This window comes from Odontesthes bonariensis, chromosome 23 (genome assembly GCF_027942865.1).
Source record: "Odontesthes bonariensis isolate fOdoBon6 chromosome 23, fOdoBon6.hap1, whole genome shotgun sequence".
Classification (NCBI taxonomy): Eukaryota; Metazoa; Chordata; class Actinopteri; order Atheriniformes; family Atherinopsidae; genus Odontesthes; species Odontesthes bonariensis.
In genome coordinates, this window is record NC_134528.1 from 12,540,917 (window position 1) to 12,560,506 (window position 19,590).

The following is a 19,590-nucleotide window of genomic DNA, read 5'->3' on the forward strand; positions in this document are numbered from 1 at the left end:
TATCCGCTTTTTTCCAAGGTCAGAGGGCCAGTTCTGCTCCCTCCCCTCCCTCTCAGCACAACAAAGTCATTTGCATGGAGCTGACATTTGTTGCTTCAGTAACTTCATCTGATAATGGGCAGCCTTAACTACTGATCGGAAAGCATATTTCTTAATTGTGTGTTGCTAGGCAACCTAGGTTTCAGAGCTAATCAGAGATGGATAATCTTCGCACTTAAGGAAAGGGAAAAAAAGTGGAGATCTGCATGAGGTGCTGCGCATTTTGTGCACGTTACCCTTTTTTTTAATTTTTTTTTATTTTTAGCAGTTTAGAACAGGAGAAAATTGAGTGAAAATAATAAGATGTTGCAGGACACTTTATGAAAACATTTTGTTTACTCGCCTTTTCTCCTCATTTCTTAGCAGCGAACGTCTCAGGAAATTGCTTCTCATTTTTGTTCAAAGGCTCTTGTACATCTCTGAAGAGGTTCTCTTATTACACCTAGGGTGTTGCATGTTCAATCATGCATATTGATGAAAAGTTGACACATCATTCCTTTTGCATCCAGTGAATAAATTGGTAGTTTCTTTTTTTTATCATTTTACATCAAAGTGCACATAAATTTCTACAATATTGCTGTGGCATCGGCATTTTTGTTCTATTTTAAAAGTATTCCGAAAGCAGAGGTTTGAAAACAAAGATATGACCAGAAGTGAAATTGATAGCGCCTGGAAATATTTATTTGAAAGCTTTAGGTGGGAGGGCCCACGCCTGTGCACTCCTCTCCACTGGGAGCTGTGTTGGTTGGCTAAAGCCATAAGTAGTGTTAATAATGGGTTTAAACGGTTGAGTCGAGCTTAATTGCAACAGTTCCCTTCCACCTAAAGTAGGGAGAGCGCCTTGCAGCACTCAGATTGGCCATGGAGATGTCTGTCAGTGGCATCCCACAGAGCAGCACAGGTGGGTAAACCCTTGCTTCAGTGTCACGTGAAGCAGAGTAGCCACCCTGCTTTGTAGAGACGTGATTGGCTTGTAGCCTGTATTGTGTGCGTGCTAAGGAGATTAAGTCAAGGTGGACACTTGCACGTGGTTCCCCTGTAGAGATAATCCGCAGAACATCTTCAGCTGTGCTTTTCTGGGCTGGAGAATTAGGATGCTGCTGATCGTGTGTGTGTGTGTGTGTGTGTAAGGGCAGGGCTTGTAGATTACAGGAAGCAGTGAGATATGAACTTTGCAGCAGCAGCCCTTTGCATCCGATGGGATGTATCACTTCATTTGTACTCTTGGTGACAGTGAGCATAGAATGTGTCCATTGCTTCCTTGGACGCTAGTCAAAACACGGCAGACCACTTTGTTGAGGGGAGGCCATAGCTGTTGCAGCTGACAGTTATGTAACCTTTCAGCACATGGATCCCATGGGGCCGGAATGAGATTTTAATTTCCCTGCCTGTGTTTGGAAGGACATTCACAGGGATGCATGCCTAATGTGTTCTCTGCTGTCCTTGGCTCATCTGCATTATTCAGGTGTCCGACCGTGATTTTAGTGTGCACTCCACCTGTTTTCCACAAGCGAATCAGATAGGAAACATTCCCTTAGTGTGAGTGTGGCCTTAGACTTTGATTCTCGACACACCAGCTTTTGTGTGCGGGTGCTTCGGAGGAGCGTCTGTCTCCCTCTGCTGCCATCATGCTTTTGATTTTACGAGGGCAAAGTGCTTTGACTGAGAGCCAAGACTTTTACACGTGTATAGCCACTAACTATTTGCAACTTCTGATGCACGGTATGTGCTGCTGCCGCCCCCCCGCTGTCCTGAAAAGGGCAGAGGGAGGAAAAAAAATAAATTGAATGTATTCTAAGAGTCTGGAACATAAAAAGTGGAAAAGCTGACAGGGCCTGGCAGCTTTCCTTTAGCAATGTATACACATGCTGCAGGTGACCCTTCTTTCAACAGCGGGAAGGGTTCATTCTCATCTGTGAAGGACTGGATGTGACAGAGCTGACAGCAGGACATGGGGACAAGCCTTTACATTTCCTTTAGCTGTCTGCTTCTTGCTTTGACTGGCACGATTTACTGCACACATGTAGGGCCATCAGAAAATATTAGGCCGGTGATACGATTGTCAAAGTTTTTGCCACGCCATAGCTTATCAAACTGTGACTACAAATGGCGGAATAACCATGCAATTTTCTTAAAGATCACTGAAGATCATTTCATCAGAACTGAAACCTAAGTACACACACAGTTTCACTTAATTTCTAGTATTCCAAAATACAGAGACAACCCAGCTAAAGAATGCCCTGCATATCAAGCCCATTCTTGCAAATGTTGGTGATGCAGTAATGGGTTAGATGCTCTTACTGTGAGGGCCCTCGGATAAAGGTTCCTGTCTCGGAATAGGCACAGCGTTGGGGTGGGGAATGCCTGCGAGTCACTTGTGTGTGTTTGCGTATACTGTCAAGCGCTGGATATGGACATGTGCAAGTGTGTTTGTGTGTCACTCACACTAATCCCTCTGATATGAATGAATGAAGACGGACGAGACGTTCGGCTCAAATGACGTTGGTCAGAGGCTACCAGTGCCCTTTTTTTTTTTTAACGCTGTAAAATACATATATATTATATATGTATTGATACATTTATGCAAACATCTCCTGTATAGACATAAAAATCATGCACAAAAACATGTCAAGCTTCAAGTGCTAACTCGGTTGTAATGCTGACATCCTTCTAAGGAATGGTGTTGGAATGATGGTGGGGTCTTCAACAAGTAAAATGAATGATCAGTAGAAATTAGAAACACTGCAAAGACTGCGCTATTAAATGGTAACTACCGCTAGATTCTTACATTTATCTCTGTGTGCATACTTTCTTTTATGCTTCTCCTGCTAAATCTTACATGAACTATCTGCTATCTCTTGCTCCATCTCCACTCGAGCACTGTATTGTTTGTGTCCTGGGGGAAATATGGGCAGGAAAATCAATTTTTTTTACTTTTTTATTTTTTTTTTCTCGCCTCAAAATCAAAACGAGTGAAAGAACAGTGTCGTTAAGTCCCGTCCACTCTCCCCCTGCCACTCCTCACCCCTCCGTCGCTGCTTTCTCATAGTTGCTCATTCCAAACCATCGGTTGCGTTCGCAGAGGGATTAATGATTTCTGCAACGCCAGCCAACCCATGTAGGGAACGTAGCCTTCGAGAGAATGAGGAACAGCTGGTCTCCCCCTGCTTGTGACAGCTTGAGTGGTTGTGTGTTTTTGTGTGTGTGTTTGTATGTGAAAGTGACATGTCACCTCTGCACAGGGTCAGAGGTGTTATTCCTGGTCTAAAAGTGGGCCATGAGGTTTAGGTTTTTGCCTCTCCTAAATGTTAATTCATTCTGTTAGTGTCATGAGTTCACAACACGAGTTTTTCTTGTGCGTATGCTTTCTATTAAATTCAATTTAATTTACATAGCCCCAAATCATAGGTGCCATCTTATAGCACTTAAGTAGTGGGCTTTTTAAGTAGAGGTTCAATCACTGCAACCTCAGAAGCCTGTGGTGCTTAGGCTTTTAATAGAGACAGATTGACGGAATTTAATGGAAGTGTTGATTAAGGGTCCTAAAGTAGTGCAGTTAGGAATGGGTTTAAAGATATGTTGATGGTTTAGATCAAGAAATGGTTGAGGTTGGTGCTGAGAGGTCTATTGGAGAGATTTAGTGTAAATATAAATCTGGTCTCATAGATCTGTGCAAAACCACTGTACAGGATGTTATGTCATTGGATCGGTGGAATTGTTTTTGTTTTTTTGTTTTTCTTTTCTACCAAGATTTTAATTGAAAAGAGCTCATGAAGTCATTAATACTGATACATAAAAGAATACAAGTGGCTACAGTGCTCTTTTGTTAATGGTGAATTGTGCATGGCTCTAGTTTTCTCATCAGACAATCTCTAGTGGAACAGTATTTCCTTTCCAGCATTCTTGTAAGCTACATAAAAGTAGTCATTTGACAATTATACCAAGGAGCCAGCCTTCTACTGTATGATTGACTGCCTTCTTGTTCAGAAGGGGCAACACCGTGGACTATTATATGCAGAAAGGCTGCAATTCTATATGCAAGAAAATCCACTCGTGTGGGTGTTGAATTAAGGTAGCTGCTCTCAGTTCTGTCAGAACATGGCACTGAAGTGAATAGTAATTGAAGCGCTTCCTTTTGTGACACCATTTTTATATAGACCATGATTTAATTTTTTGCAGATTAATCGTGCAAATTCAAGCGTTACAAAACTGCGTTTTGAGGAAAATATGTAAATGTTTGGTTTATGTGCTGTGAGTGTTTTTATTTACATTTTCAGAGAAGCCGTTTGAGGCTGGAAATGCAGTGTTGAGGCTGTCACAGCTGTAAGTCACTGCTATTTGTGGAATGTTTTATTTAACTGTATTTTAACACTGAACAACTAAGAGTTTGAGGCCATAAGGGCCATGTGGATGATGCACAACAATAAATCAATCTTTTTTTTGTGTTTTATAATTAGGGCTTGGCAACAATTTAAATGTTTAATCTAATTAATCACATGATTTCCCTGATTAATCACGTTTAATCGCATTTGTACGCAAAATCCAAATATGAATTCAAAAGTAGTGTATAGCTTTTTGCATTTAGTTTTATTTTCAATGTGCTGCCATATGAATGGAGTGCAAACACACTTTTAACATCAGCATTTTTATGTAGTTTTTATGTAGAAGCCTCGCTCCACTGTCTGTTTCCTTGAATGACTTGCTGCTATCAGTTGTGTGTTTTGCCTTTAAGTGATATTTTAGACTGGAACTACTACGGTGAGAAGACAATTCAACTTGGCAGTGTTTACAGATGACTTTGGTTCTGTCGCCTCCGCCGTCTGGAAGAACTTTAAAATGAAAATTTAAGTGCGTTCGTAGCTGAGAGTAAAGCTTTTGATAAGTTCTAACTACGCTCAAGTTTAATAAGCTTGAGTGGAAAATTGCCACCAGTCCTCCTCCTCGACCCATGCTTTAGGAGTGTGACAATTAATGAGTGGCGGGGGGGATTCATTTAGGCTGGTATTCATTGTCCTGTGTGGATGTGTGTTTTGCCTTTTTATGAGCCACGTCAGTGACACATTTTTTTTCTTTTTTTTTTTTTTATCAGTTTGAAATGATTAATATTGATGTCTGGAGGCCCACTGATTGGGCATTAGCTGTTTTGCGTCGTCAAGGGCCCTTAAGGTAACCTTGCAGTGTTCGCGGGGAGACGGGGAACGTGACTGCGTGTTTTTGTGTTTCAGCGTGTCCTCAATTACTGAATTGTTGTGATTGGCGAGATGAATTATTTGACTATTTCAGGAGATTGCATTGTCATGTTTATTCTACTTGTGTCCCCATCCTACAGCAGTTTTGTTTACAGAGTAGCACCGGTGTGTGTGTGTGTGTGTGTGCACTGCATACGCTGCAAGAATGGCAGGGCTTTGATATAATCTCCCCAATTGTCTGTTGTCAATTCTGCTGTATATTATTCCTCTCTCTGCTGCAGCTGGGGAAGAGACCGGTTTTGTGCTTGTTGAACAGCAACAGCTGCATCCACTTAAACAGACAACTACCTCTGCACACCTCCCCAGCCCCCTCCCCTCTTCCTCCCTCACTCAGTGGTGGGCAGGTCACCCTGAATTATTCATCAGTGCGAAATGAAAAAGCTCATGGATATTGAATATCCTCTCTGAAGTGGTGGCCAACATTGTGGGCTTTTTTTTTTCTTCTTCTTCCAATATCTATTTTTTTCTTGCTAAAAAGAGTAAAGAGCCGCAGATCTCATAGCCAGGCTATTTCAAAGGTTAACCAATAGCTTTACCTTGTGCACATATTTACTTTTTTCATGGTCTTTGGCCAGTGAGGTGGGGGCTGATAGGGGGAGAATAAAGAAAAGGAATGTGGAAGAGAGGATACCAGTAGAATAGGAATAAAGGTGGTGGAACAGTAGTCTGTTCTTGGGGATATTTTTCTCCTGGAAGAACTTACCGTATTGTGTGCGGGTGCCGCTGACATGCAAGCCTTTCTCGTTGCGTCGTTTCCTTCTAGAATGAGTGCACTTTTGGTCAGTTGTGGTGGTCCTCATCGACCGGTTGTCAGCCATTTCCCATGTGGCCCTCTGTGTTTCACCATTGTTTCCTTGTCTTGTCTTTTGTCCTGTGGTTTGATCTGCTGGTCGTGCTGCTGATCATTCCTACCAGTTGCCAGTCATTCAGTTCAGTTGCCAACAAGCACAGCACTCAGAACATTTCCCATCTGGGAACCTTTAACATAGTCAGTGGGGATTAGCAGGAAAAATCCTTGAAGCATCAGTGCTCTGTTTTATTTATTCTTTTTTTTTTTTTTTTTTTTACCTCTTTTTTTTACCTTTAGGACATTTTGGTCACATTATAGTCTCTCTCTGTCCACCACTTGCCATTGGTATCTTTTTTTTTTTCCTGAGTGAATTGAATGCTGATTCCCTAAAAGGCAAGGACTTAAAAGATTCTCCGTTATTCGCAAGATCAGATGCTAAGATAATGAATAAATAAACACAAAAAAATGAAGAGGTAAGCCCCTCTTTCCCTGTTTAGCATGTTGCTCATGCTAAGACATGGAGTCATTTATTTGTTCAGTAATATCTTGGAGAACAGTGCCGCACTGACCCTGCTTTGCTCTCAATAGCCATTATGTTACTACTACCCTGTTTCCTCAGTCATTACAGTCCATTTTCTTTCAATACCAGTTTCTACTTTAGCACAGACAATTACCCAGGAATCCTTTTAAGAGTATTCCCAAGCTGTACAAAGAGCAACCGTTCCTGCAGGAAGGAACCAGGGCTTGAAGTGTCTAACCTTTTCCAAAACTTCTCTTAACAGACACATAATGACTAACAATTGGAGAGAAGAAAGCAATTAGATTTTTCCATGAATAAAACAGGTCAGTTTGCTTGTGGTCCAGGAAACATGTTTGACACTGCGTTTTGGGGACATCCTTTTACATCCGGGTTATTGCTCTTAAGCTTAACACAAACGCACAGACTGTTGTAGTATATGGTGTAGAGTGTAGAGCCATATAGAGTGTGTCAGGTATTCAGGTATCATATCACTTGCCCAAAATGTGAACTCCACTTACTAGTAGGTTTCTGGGTATTATTGGTCCTGGGGAAGAGGTCTGTGCTCTGAGAGGAAGTGTGAAATATCATCTGCCATGGTGGAGGGAGGTGGATGAGCAGGTGGGTTGGAGTTTACTCCTGGAGGGTGGGTGGTGTGGGGTTATGATGATGAAAATGGCTGTAACTCTTTAGCAAAGTGAGCTTTAAAAGGCTGTAAGTGGACACCGCATAGTATCCGATGGCTGTCAAGAACCCACGACCCCAGAGTTTTTAGCGTAATAGGGCACAGCTGGGCTGTAGCTTCCATGAGTTAATAGCCATGTGACAGCTTATTGGGGTGGGGGGTGGCGTACACGAGGCATAGTGCACATTTGTGTATGTTTTTTTTCTCTTCTTCTTACTGGTGCACTCTGTGGCACGTAGAGGCCACACTAGGGAGGGTGGGACTTCATGCTCCACGCGCTTTGCCAGGCCAGATGGCTCCTGTCACTGAAACAGGAGGAGGAGCGATGGAAGGAAAAGGGGAAGGAGGGAGATCTGAGTCGCCCTTAACGGCACCAGAGTGGCCTGTCCCCAGAGCCACCACATCTGGAGGCCACCTGCAGCTGGCTCACCCTGCTTCCTCCGTCTTCATCTCGCTCACTTTCTCACTGTTTTTCCAGATGGGGGAGGTGGTGGTGGCAGGACTGTGTTTAGCCAGGCTGTGAGCCTATATTTCTGCAACTTTAGTGTGCCTATGCTATGGTTGGAGGAGGAGGTGCAGGAGGGCCGGATGGGAAAAGGAGGGAAGAGTAGGTGGCGGCAGCAGTGGTGGCGGTGTTAAAGCATAGCTAAATATCATTTTATTTTATGACTGTGCCAGCCTCTCCTGTGTTTGTTATTTTTCTTTCTTTTTTTTCCCCCCAGTAAAAAGGCAGAGTGAAAATGTTCGCTTTTCTTTCCTTTCGCTTTTTCTACAACTGATCCAGAGGCCACAGGGGGGCTGTTCCTGCCTGGAAGATAAAGCTTGCCTCCCCTCTTTGGCTACCCCCAAATAAAATACACTAATTTGCATTCCCATGCTGTAATTTATCCCTCCTCTCTTTCTCTCTCTCTCTTTCCCTTTCCCTTTCACTATCTCTATCCCTCATCCCTACATCTTTTCAGCCCCGGTCCTTGCAGTTCCGCAGGGACTGAGACGTGGGAGGAGAAGAGAAGAGGGGAGTCAGAGAAAACAAAAGCAGAGAGGCAGTGTTGACTTAGGTTTGTTATCTGGACCGCTGCTGAGGGGGGTTTGCATGTGTGTGTGTGTCTGTATACATGTCTGTGAGGTGGTATTTACCCAGGCTTCTACTGCCACTGCAGGTGCTTCTCAGTAGATGAATCTGACCTTACAAAAATTACACATGCATCACCAAAAAGCTATTGGTTTGCTGCTCATTTTGCTGCCCCGTCCATCCAGGATCCCTGTGTTGCCACGGTGTCAGTGTAGCACAGTGGTTGGATCTGCATCTTTAGAGAGACTGCCTTCATTTTTTTTTTTTTTTTTTTTTTTATCAGACTTATAGTTAATTTATTTAAGTTGCTGAGTGAGCATGCAGAGTTTTTTTTGTTTTTTTTTTGCTGAGATGATACTGCATTACTCATTTTCTATGCATGAGGTGTAAAATGGGTTGAGTTGCCCAGAAGGGCATAGCAACGCGTACCTGGCTCTGTGGGAGCTATTTAGCTCAGACTTGCAGAGTATGGCTTATATGTGGGTCAAACTAAGGTCGGACCGCATTCCTGCCCTAAATGAACCTCTACAGAACTTAGTTGTGCTCACTTCCTCTAAGCAGCTTTTTGTGTTGTTTTGAAAAGTACAACTGCTGTCCAGTTCTTGCCCAAACGTATATGTAAAATCTTTCAAGAGTCCAATTTTTTTCTGAATCGAACAACACTGGTACAAGCTTCTTTTTTTTTTTTTTTTTATTACTGCACCTGTAAGAATGGCATTATTTGGGTTTGGTTTATGCATTTTTGCTAAACATCTAACATCAACATTCCCCCATTAAGAGAGCAGCAGCCTCTCTTATGAAGTAATTGTTAGTTAATGAAATTCCCCCATAAGATATATATAAAACTATTTTCGTCCAATCAAATTTCAAGCATGACTTACATCTCTCCCCTTCAATCTAAATATGGTAACTTGTGGCTCACAGACTTCAAACTTAGGGCTTTAGAACCGTGATAAACTGTGGCTGCGTACTTCTTTTGCATGTTTTGCCATTGATTTTTGGAATTCTAGTTTTTCAAAAAACCTCATGAAATCCTATTTTATTGCATATTGGATGAAAAATCCTATTTGAAGGTTGAACTGCTTTTCCAATTAAATTCCTACAGGTGCAGCACAGTCCTGACGTTCTGCCCGATTAAATCGGATTTCAGTGTCTTTCGTGACACGCGGCGACAACATTAAATCCTGTCTCCAGTCCAAACTGCTGAGAGCAATGTTGGCAATTGCAGGATGCTTTGAAGAGCAAAATAGAGAACAGCAGTCTGTGGAAAGATGCTTATGAATTGTCTGCTGGCAATCTGGAGAAAGCTACATCACAGGTGTAGTTATGTAGTTGCATCATTACCCCAGCAACCCATGCAGATAGTTTTTGATGTAACACCCACATCTGATCTGATCACTCGCAGGTAATAATTCAGACAGTTTGTCATAAACAGCAAAGCAGATTAACCTGCAGTCAGGTAAATTGTAAGACAGCAAAACATACTTAAGCATTTTTAGTATGTTGATAAGAAAAGGGAGGGTTGGGGGGGTGGGGCGTCATCAAAGCAACAAAAAACTACTGTAAAAGCTGGGGTATTCTCTGGTGTATATCTGCTGCTGTGCAGAACACTTTTTGACCCAAGTCCAGCATCTGAAATGAACCCCTGAACCTCCGGTTATAATGTGGTGAGCTGAGGCCTCGTCTCCAAACTGCAGGTTGGCTCATTCTACCACTTGCTTTCTTAAAATCCCTTTAGTGCTTTAGGGGGATTTAACAGGCCTCTACATCCAGCTTCCTCTCAGCAGCCAAGTTCCAGCACTTACAGGAAAAGGGCATATACAGTATAATTAGGCTGGTTGAAGGAGAGGGCTTTCTCTTGGCGGTAAATCCACAGGGACTGTAAGGAGGCTCGGGCCATTTGTTGGGTCTTCCAGAGCGTGACCGCTGCTCTTGATGTTTCACTATGCCAAGGGTCAGGACTTAAAGAAGGCATGTAGCTGGAGGGAGACTGAAGTCTGAACTCCAAATTTGAAGTAATAAATGCATTAATATGCTTGGAGAAGGAAATCATATTTAATGAAAAGAAGTTCGATACACCTGGCTGTATTTGCAGACGTATTAAGGCTGGTCATTATAAATGCTGGTAATTCGTAAAGAATGATGCACAAATGTTTTTAAGCTGAGAATTGGGTTGGTCACTGGTTTAAACGCTCCCAAGTGGAGGAGTTCAAGTATCTCGGGGTCTTGTTCACCAGTGGGGGACGAATGGAGCGGGAGATTGACAGACGGATCGGTGCGGCGTCCGTAGTGATGCGGGCTCTGCACCGGCCCGTCGTGGTGAAGAAGGAGCTGAGCCAAAAGGCGAAGCTCTCGATTTACCGGTCAATCTACGTTCCTAACCTCACCTATGGTCACGAGCTTTGGGTAGTGACCGAAAGAACGAGATCGCCGAAATGGGCTTCCTCCCTTAGAGATAGGGTGAGAAGCTCGGTCATCCGGGAGGGGCTTGGAGTAGAACCGCTGCTCCTCCGCATCGAGAGTCGAGAGTCAGATAAGGTGGCTCGGGCCTCTGGTTAGGATGCCTCCTGGACGCCTCCCAGGTGAGGTGTTCCAGGCACGTCCCACTGGGAGGAGGCCCCGGGGAAGACCCAGGAGACACGTTGGAGAGACTGTGTCTATCGGCTGGCCTGGGAACGCCTCGGGGTCCCCCCAGAAGGAGGGAGGAAGTGGCCGGGGACAGGGACGTCTGGGTTTCTCTGCTCAAGCTGCTGCCCCCGCGACCCGATCCCCGGAGAAGCGGTAGATGATGGATTGATGGATGGATGGATGAGAAGAGGATGTTTACTGAAAAGAAAAGAAATTGCAATGAAGAATTTCAATAAGACTTCAAATTGAATTTATCAAACCTAAATTTCAAGCTTTTATGAAACTGAATATTTTCAAAGTCAATGCAACATTTTTCTACCATTTTTGACGAATGAATTTAAAGAATTTTAGCAAGCTCAGGCAATTAGATTGTTTTGTTTCAGGTCATATGATGACAATGGTTTCTACACAAGATAATGCTGTACTGATTGTGCACATAAGAGGTGCAATTGGGGTTGTTCAATTTGGCAACGGCGTCTGAGGGATGAACAGATGCAGAGTCAGTACTGGTTAAGACCCAAGTCTGGCTGCCCTTCATCTGAAAAAAAAGTGTTTGTGGTGAGGTGGCCTGCTGTGCCAATCTGTTCTCATTAGTGTTTAGTGGACCTCTCCAAACATGTAACGACATGTTCGTCAACTGCTGGACTAGGGAGCGGGTAGCTGTTTGTTTACACTGGCTGCATGTTACCCATCCCATCTGTGAAGCCAGCTCCTCCACTCACGCTCAGATTTTTACAGATCTTTTGAAAGGGACAAAGCAAAAATTCAAAGCCCCATAACATGTAGCCTCATGATTAAGACAAATAAACCAGTTTTCTTAAATATTTAAAGAGTCTTAAACATGTTTAAACGCAGATCTGAAGGAAGAAGAAGTTAAACCTTTAGGCTCCACAAATATCAATATCATCTTCTCTCCTCTGCCTGCCATCAGTCAGCTCAAACGTGATTGGTCAATGGCACTTGGACTACAAACACATAACACAAACCTAGGAAGATTTCAGGAACAAAAAAACTGACAATTTTCTTACAGATTTTCCATATTGATTTGGAGATTTCTCTTCATTTATCAATGTGCCTGTCAAATCAACATTTAAGCTTTCTGGCAGCGCTGTGCTGTACTGATGTTGCTGCAAAGAGATTCGGCAAAACGGAGGTCAACGAAGTGCATTCAGCTTCTGATTTGCCATTTGTTCAACACCTACAATTCATTTATGTTATGAAATGCAGTTATTTACCCATGATTTAATTTGTAATAGCTGAATTAAAAGATTGCCTATGCGATTTAAAAAAATAAAAATAAAATAAAGAACAACAAAGCAAAGAGCAGTGATGTGGGGTGATATCTGTTTATTTTGGAGCTTTGTATAGTTTGACCTGGTGAGCTAACATCATTCACACAAATCTGCAATGTTCTTTGATTCTCCCCTACCTCTCCTTTTATTCTTAAAATAACCACACAGAATGGAGGCTGTGATCTGCCACAGCTCATTTCAACATATTTCGGTCAGTCATCTCCCCACATCTCCCTCTCCTGCACTTTCTCTAATGTTATTGAAGACAGAGAGATCAGAGGGGCAACCGTATCCCCACGCTCCATCAAAAGTCTGTGCGTGTGTCTGGCCGGCTGGCAGGAAGTTGGTTGCTGCTGCCTTTGATGGTCACACTCCCTCAGATGTGTCATTGCTGCAGACGGTGGCTCGGAAGACGCGCCGTGTCTCGGCTGAGGAAAAACGGCCACGATACTCACCTAAATACACAGGCGTTTAAAACCACACAGGAAGTGACTATACATCACTGTTCAACACAAGTGACTTCACACCAGGTTGGACGCTTCCATTCATCCTGCGAGCAAAATGTGCACGTGGGCTGTTCCACCTTTCCATTTTACTGTCTCCAATAATCACTTCTGGCGTGTGACCATGCCAAACTCTTTGTGTATTGGTCGCGCTTGTCATGCAGCTGACGAAGTGTGTGTGTGTGCGTGTGTGTGTGTGTGTGTGTGTGTGTGCTCTCCGGACTCGCAGCAGAGTTGCAGGGAGGCTCTGGTTGCTTTGTTATTCTAAACGGGGTGTTTTCAGCCGCTCGTCCTCGCAGTCATTCAGCAGAGCGATCTGTCAGTGGGCGCCCCTCCCTCCCTCTTCCCTCCGGGGACCAAACTGTGAACTTAACACACTCGGCTCTGATGACTTCCCCGATGGTGCGAGAAAGAGCCAACTCCACAGCTGTAATGTTATTGCTGGAGCGGGTTGAATGTTGCATTGTTCTTGTGGTTTACAGTGTGTGCGTGTGCATGTGTTTAAGTTTGGATGTGTGTGTTACATTTTTAGGGGGAGGGAGGATAGTACGAGTGTGTATGTCACTCCAGCTCCAATCTCTTCCTAGTAACCCAAAAATTGTCAGGGTGGGGTGAGTTTCAGAGTGGGTTCCTGTGTGTGTGTGTGTGTGTGTGTGTGTGTGTGTGTGTGTGTGTGTGTTTGGGGATAGAGGGGTCCTGTTGTACATGAAAGCGGGGAATAAGAGTGGAGGAAACCAAATAATTAGGAGGGAAAGGGAGGTGAGACAAGAGAGTTTGTGTTGGAGAGTGAGGGGCGGTGGGGGAAGGCGTTCTCAAAACACGGAGGAGTCCAGATCAGAAATAAAACATAGAAAAGGGGAGAAGAAGCAGGAGGAGGAGGGAAAAAGGGAGGAGGGATTGTGCTCGAGTGTGTTATGTGTGCGGATCTTATGAAGTGATCGCAGCCGGGGAGTAAATTGCGTGAGCCCAGAGAGCACAGCGCCGCATGTTCAAGCTGGCACTTTTGAATTAGACAGGATTTTCTTTTTGTTTTTGTTTTTTTTGTTTTTTTTTTCTTCGGCAAGATTTTTTTTCCTCCTCCGTTTCATTAGCAGTTAAGACAAAGGCAGGAGAAAAGGGCAAAAAAGAGAGAGGGCGCTCAGTGAATAGATGCTGCGCAGCTGACAGAGGAAGCAGCGCAGAGTTTCCAGCCATCGCGTTCCCCGACTGCAGGCTTTTTCTTCTTGGGAGATTTAAAAACCAAAAAAAAAAAAAAAAAAGGGACAAAAGCCTCCTCCCCCCTCCTTCTCCATCCCGCCACCATCCGATCGCCGGCACCATCCTCCTAGCATGTGTGTGCGTGTGCATAAGGACGCCGCAAGTGTATGGTGCTGAGCCCTGGAAGGCATGGACTAAAGATGATGCAGCCTGGGGCTTAGTGTGAGCTTGCACCGCAAAAGCCCCTTCCCTTCACCAACAAATCGAGAGGAGAGACTCCGGGGGAGGGGGGAGGGGGGGTTAAAGCAGAGGAGGAGGAGGAAGAGGAAGTGAAGAAGAGGTGTGGGGGGGGGGGGGGGGATACCTTCCTTGGATTATTTGCAGAGGGTCTTCCTCTTTCCTTTTTTTTTTTTTTTTTTGTTGCTCTTTTTGACCCCCCTACTTGCCTCAGTCATCTTCTGTTTTTGCCGCGATGTGCCGGCTTTAAGCCTTTAAGAATGTGGAGGCAACATTTTCCAGGCAAGCAGCATGTTTCCTGTTTTCTTTTCTGGATGTGTAATAAAGTCTGGCATGTGGGGAGATGGGGAGAGAGAGGGGGGGGCACGGATAAGAGGAGGGGAGAAGTTTGTGTGTGCGAGTTGTGGCCAGTGAGGTAGTTGTCCTGTTGAGGTCTGCCTGTCTCACGCTGCAACACCTGGCTCGCTTGGTTTTGCTCCCTCTGTGGTCTTGCGTGCTCTGTAGTTCAGGGCAACATCAAAGAATACGGGCAGGAAAGGAAAGGAGGGGAACTGGAGGTCCGGCCGTGGTCGTGCCATGGAGGCTGTTGACACTTGCTTTTGTCCCGTGCTAGAATGCGGGCCCTGGCTCACCAGTACTCACAGAGGGTACCATTTAAAACATGTGTGCGCTCCTTTACTTGGCAGGGGATGGATTGGTGTGGCGGGCTGCCGGGTGGTGTCAGGGGTGGGGCACTGGCAGAACCAGGACAAGTGGCCTTTGTATGCTACTTTTGGGGAAGTGAAGGGAGGGACTGGCAGGGAGGAGGCTGCCAACAAAGGGTGCTTATACCCGTCCTCCTCTCCCGCTTCACCCCCTCCTTTTCAGCCACTACAACTCATACAGTGACCTCGCACTGTCACAGGCTGATGAAGGGTTTGTGTGTGGGTGTTAGGATCAGGAACGTCGGAGAAATGTGAAATGGAAGGAAACTCCAGCGAGGGAAAACAAAGTGTTGTTTGACTTAATGGCACATCAGTGCATTATGCCAAGCTCCCGCTTTACCCAACAGTTAAGCTTCTGGCACTTTGCCAAGGTTCTGTGTCGGTTCCTATTCATTTGTTGCCACATCCATACACGTGCGTTCCTGTTGTGTGCATGCTCTCATGCAGATCTTCCTTTGCCTTTGCAGCTTGTGTCACCATAAGAACATTTATGCGAGACACGATCGCTATATGGTGGAAAAAAAAAATGTTCCTCTTTGGTTGGCAACGGTCTTGATTTGTAGCTATTCGCCTGAAATTATTGTTATTGGGTGCATGCAATTAGAAAGTCCAGTTTGTTGGTTCTGCTGACCAGCGAAATCGCAGTTTACCCGTGAATGAAGGGTGATGTCAGAAGGTCTTTTTTCCCCATTGGTCGAACACAAATACGAGTAAGAACGCAACAGCCAAGTTTCTGTTTGGCCTTTGGGGAAGTAACATGAGGATTTTCAGAAAGAAAATGTATACATTTACTACTTGTTACTTTTGCTGCATCTAAATGCCAAAAGGGGCACGCAGGGATGAATTGATTTGTTTTTACGAAGAAAACCGTATAATTGATTTCTATTTTCAATATGCTGCTGAATCAAAAGTGAAATCCAAGTCTCAAGTAACCAGAGCTCAAAGTGATGTTTGTTCACTTCTTTTGCAGTCTATATTTCATTTGTTTAGATTTATTATCGCTGCTTATTATATCAGTGAGTAATGTTTCAGCTATTTTGCAAACACGGAGATCTATCCAAACTTTACATACCAAATGGAAATGACTTGCGCATTAGCCCATTACCTAAACGCAGCCCCCTCTGGCTGCCTGTAGGAAGCGGGTAGGGGATGTGGGTTATGTTCGAGCACGGTGGCGCTCAGGGTGAAGCAGTGGACGGCCGTAACTGGTGGCGGTCAGCAGCAGCAGACCATATTATCAAGACGGAGCCACCTGCAAACAGCATCTTGGGGTTGCTAGGCAACCGTTGGCAGCAGATGATGATAGTGTGGTGGAGTGGCTCGTCTTGTCTCCCATTACCACGTTTCTGTTGCTCTTATCATCTCTCCTGTCCTCCACTCATTTTCTTTTCTCCACTTCTGACCACATCACATTTCTCACCCCCTCCCTTCTGGTCCCTCACCCCCCTTGTCGGAGGCAACTTAACACCAGCAGCAGAGGCCAGTGGTAGGAAGAGGCTTCCAGCTCCCTCCACCACATAATGGAAACTCTGGCCTCATCTCCCAGTGCTGCTTTGCTGTATCCTGCTGCCAGACTCTGACTAAGTGTTTGCTGGCTGAGGAAGCACAGCCTCCAGCCTGGGCAGAAGTAATTGTCTACAGGAATGATTAGATTTAAAGCACTGAGCAGTGAGATTGAGTGAAATAAAGGTGGAAAAGGCTGATCTCACAATTTCTTGCTGCCTAGATAAATTGGTCTTAAGCCCTCTCACAGCAGGCCTAGTTTTCCAAAATACTTTTCATTGTGACCCAGTTCTCATTTTTGATAAGTGGTGTGCACTCTAATTGAGTAAAATGTTCTATTTTCACACTGCTCACTGAGGTCACCGCATTTTCATGCGGGGATTTGAAATGATTTTAACTACGGATGTCATTTAAAAAAAAAAAAAAAATCATATCAAGACCCATTTTTATCATCTGGAGACCCAGATGATAAATCTTCCTGCGGTCCGGAAGTCCTTATGTTCCTTTCTTCCATTGTAAGAGCATATCTGCCATGAAAGTGTGATTTGAAGTCATCCTCACAGAATTATTCCATACAGTGAAACAGGGAGAGGCAGTCGTCTTATTAGGAGATGAATAATGACTGATGTGTACAAAACGATCAGTGTGATGTGGCTGGTTTGGACAAGCTCAGAACAATTATTTAATGACTCAGTTAGTAATGGAGTGTAGAGTAGAGTTTATCTCATATTATTTGTCATATTAAATAAGCAAACATCACTACAAGCTCTGCTTACTTTGTTGGAGTGTTGATGTGTCTCTGTCACGATGTAGCCCATGCAATTAATTAATTTTGGGGGGGGGGGGATCATTTGAAGACTAATCACCAGTGAGGAGAATCATTAGTTGCAGCTCCAGATCTGACAGAGAATATCATTACACAGACGCAGCAGGGGCTGTGTATATGTGTGAATGTGTGTTACATGTTCCTTTGGCAGGTAAACCCACAATTGCATCTGCCTCCCTTAGTGAAAATTAACTCGCACACAATCATCTCATAAAGAAACACGCATACATACACGTTAGCAGCCTGGCAACAGTTTAGCAACAAGCAGAGGAAGCGAGAAGATGGAGGAACGTGGGGAAATGAGGGGGATTAATTATCGGAAAAGGGAAAGTAAGAGCACTCTGACATGACTCTTAAAAACTCTGCAGTCCTCCTCTCGTTTCTCCTGCATTTATGGTTCAGTTTGAATTTCTGGTCGTTTGTCACGAGGTGGCCAGCGGCAGCACAGGCGCCTGCAAAGAGCAAGGCAGACCTGCTGAAAACTGCCGTCTTATTTCCGCGTGCACATTCTGACAAGGTGTTGAAACAAGGAGGCTGTAACAGCGAAAGTAAAAGCCCACAGATCATACTGGGTTTGTAACCATCCAAAGAGTTCTAATCCCAAACTGTGATTAAAGATCAACAAATCTGAAGGCGACAATAAATCCCAATCGTGAGAAATCTGCTGACTGCTTAATGGCACAAAATGATCTTTTAGTTCATAGAGAGGGTGGATAGTTCACAGGGATGAGTGGTTCTCAGAGAGCTAAGATGCTTTACTCATATGATGCTGTGATAGAATGAGATTTCTTGTGGTAGATTAAACTACCAAACAGTGTATAAAGAGGTTAATTAACTCAACCTTAAACATTCACAGCAGTGAGAGGCAAAATGCTTGTAATGTTTGACAGTGTTGTAACAAAGGACAAGATATAGATTTTACTCTGAGCTGTTCCACAAAGATCTAATAATAATTGGTCATGTTAAAGATAGTTTTTCAACCAAGAAACAAGAGAACTACTAGGTCAAGGTTTTAACTGTTAAACTTGCACAAGGCTGTGCATATCGGTCGTGATTTCAGTTCTTTTTCCATCTCAAACCTGTATTAAAGTCTTTTGAAAAATAATGATGAATTGAATGGTTAATGATGCTTGCAATAGCTTAATGACTGAGAGATGTATCACAGGTGTAGCACCAAATTCTGTGACCCATAAGAATTCAGGTACCTAGCTGAGGCTATGCCTGTTGTAATCTTTAGATATTACAGAAAGGGTCCCAATTGTTCATATATATGAATACATATGCTTTGGTGCATATTTATCCACGGTTTTTCTTTTTTTTCGTTCGTGCCAGAGTCCAACAAACCAAAAGTTTTGCAGAGAACTTAGTAGATTTTTTTGTAAATGCTTTTTCCGTCGCTGTGTGGAGAAGGATGAGGAAAAAAGGTTAAAAGCAAAAAATATGGTAAAAAATGTTTGAAGTAGCTGTAACTCTTAGGTCACCCAATCGGATAACTCGTGGCAACATCTTTGACCCAAATGACTCCTCTTTGAAAATTACTCTGAGCAAGTGACGGCGATATATATTACTTTCAGATGGCTCAGATTGTTCTAATGGATTTAGAGGTGTTTTCGTAAGAATATTTTAAAAGAGACGTGATTCTCGTTGGCATGTTGACGATTTCTGTGTGGACTGCTCTTATGCACCACCTGCTGGTTGTTAGTGAAAACTGCAGCTCCTGAGTATTGCATTACAAGATTCAGATGAGGTTAGTCACCCACCCCGTGGCATTAATGTGCCACTTGAGCTCCCTTATGTCTGTATGTCTGTAGTAATTTTTTTAAACCTCTTTCACACAAAACTTTGAGTTGCTAAATGACACTTAGTTAACGCCTGCTTCACTGTGATCTGTTTTTAAATGCTGGATCTAAATCCACATACATTTCCGACCTGTAAATCGTGAGTCTTACAGCTCTCACTCCCAATGATTAATTTTTTTCTCTTTCCACTTTAATAAGGTGGTGTGTGAAATTGCTGTATGTAGCACATATAAGCGCACGGAATTCTATTCTGCATAATTACAGACTATTTTCAATGCACAAACCACAGGCATGCTGTCAAGAGTTGGCGCGGAGAGGACAGGTGCTGATAAGGGTGTCATGAATGCATCACTTATCAGACACGCGTGTGGTGGTGTTGTGAAGCTGACAGGCCCTGTGATTCTGGCTGAGACTGGTTTGATATACATGCTGTCAGTTTACCATGAGGGGAGTGTTGGCTGTCACCTCCCTGCTTCCCCTGCCTGAATACATCATCTCCTCTCCATCAAAATCAGCAGAGGGAAAATCAGTCTGTCACACAGGAGGACG

General features: G+C 43.9%; 1 protein-coding gene across 8 annotated transcripts in view; it reads left to right on the plus strand.

Annotated features, from left to right (window-relative positions):
* The window catches only part of ctbp2l (C-terminal binding protein 2, like), a 97,301-nt gene that overhangs the window by 59,091 nt on the left and 18,620 nt on the right, over nt 1-19,590 (plus strand). For 4 of the 8 annotated variants that reach the window (XM_075458044.1, XM_075458051.1, XM_075458046.1 and 1 more), the window contains one exon: nt 8,243-8,338. The exons of 3 other annotated variants lie outside the window; for them this stretch is intronic. In XM_075458044.1, coding sequence (XP_075314159.1) covers nt 8,243-8,338 — 96 coding nt within the window. Of the gene's footprint in view, nt 1-8,242; nt 8,339-14,395; nt 14,492-19,590 lie in introns of those variants that run through there. One more of the 8 variants, XM_075458048.1, reaches the window with a different exon arrangement.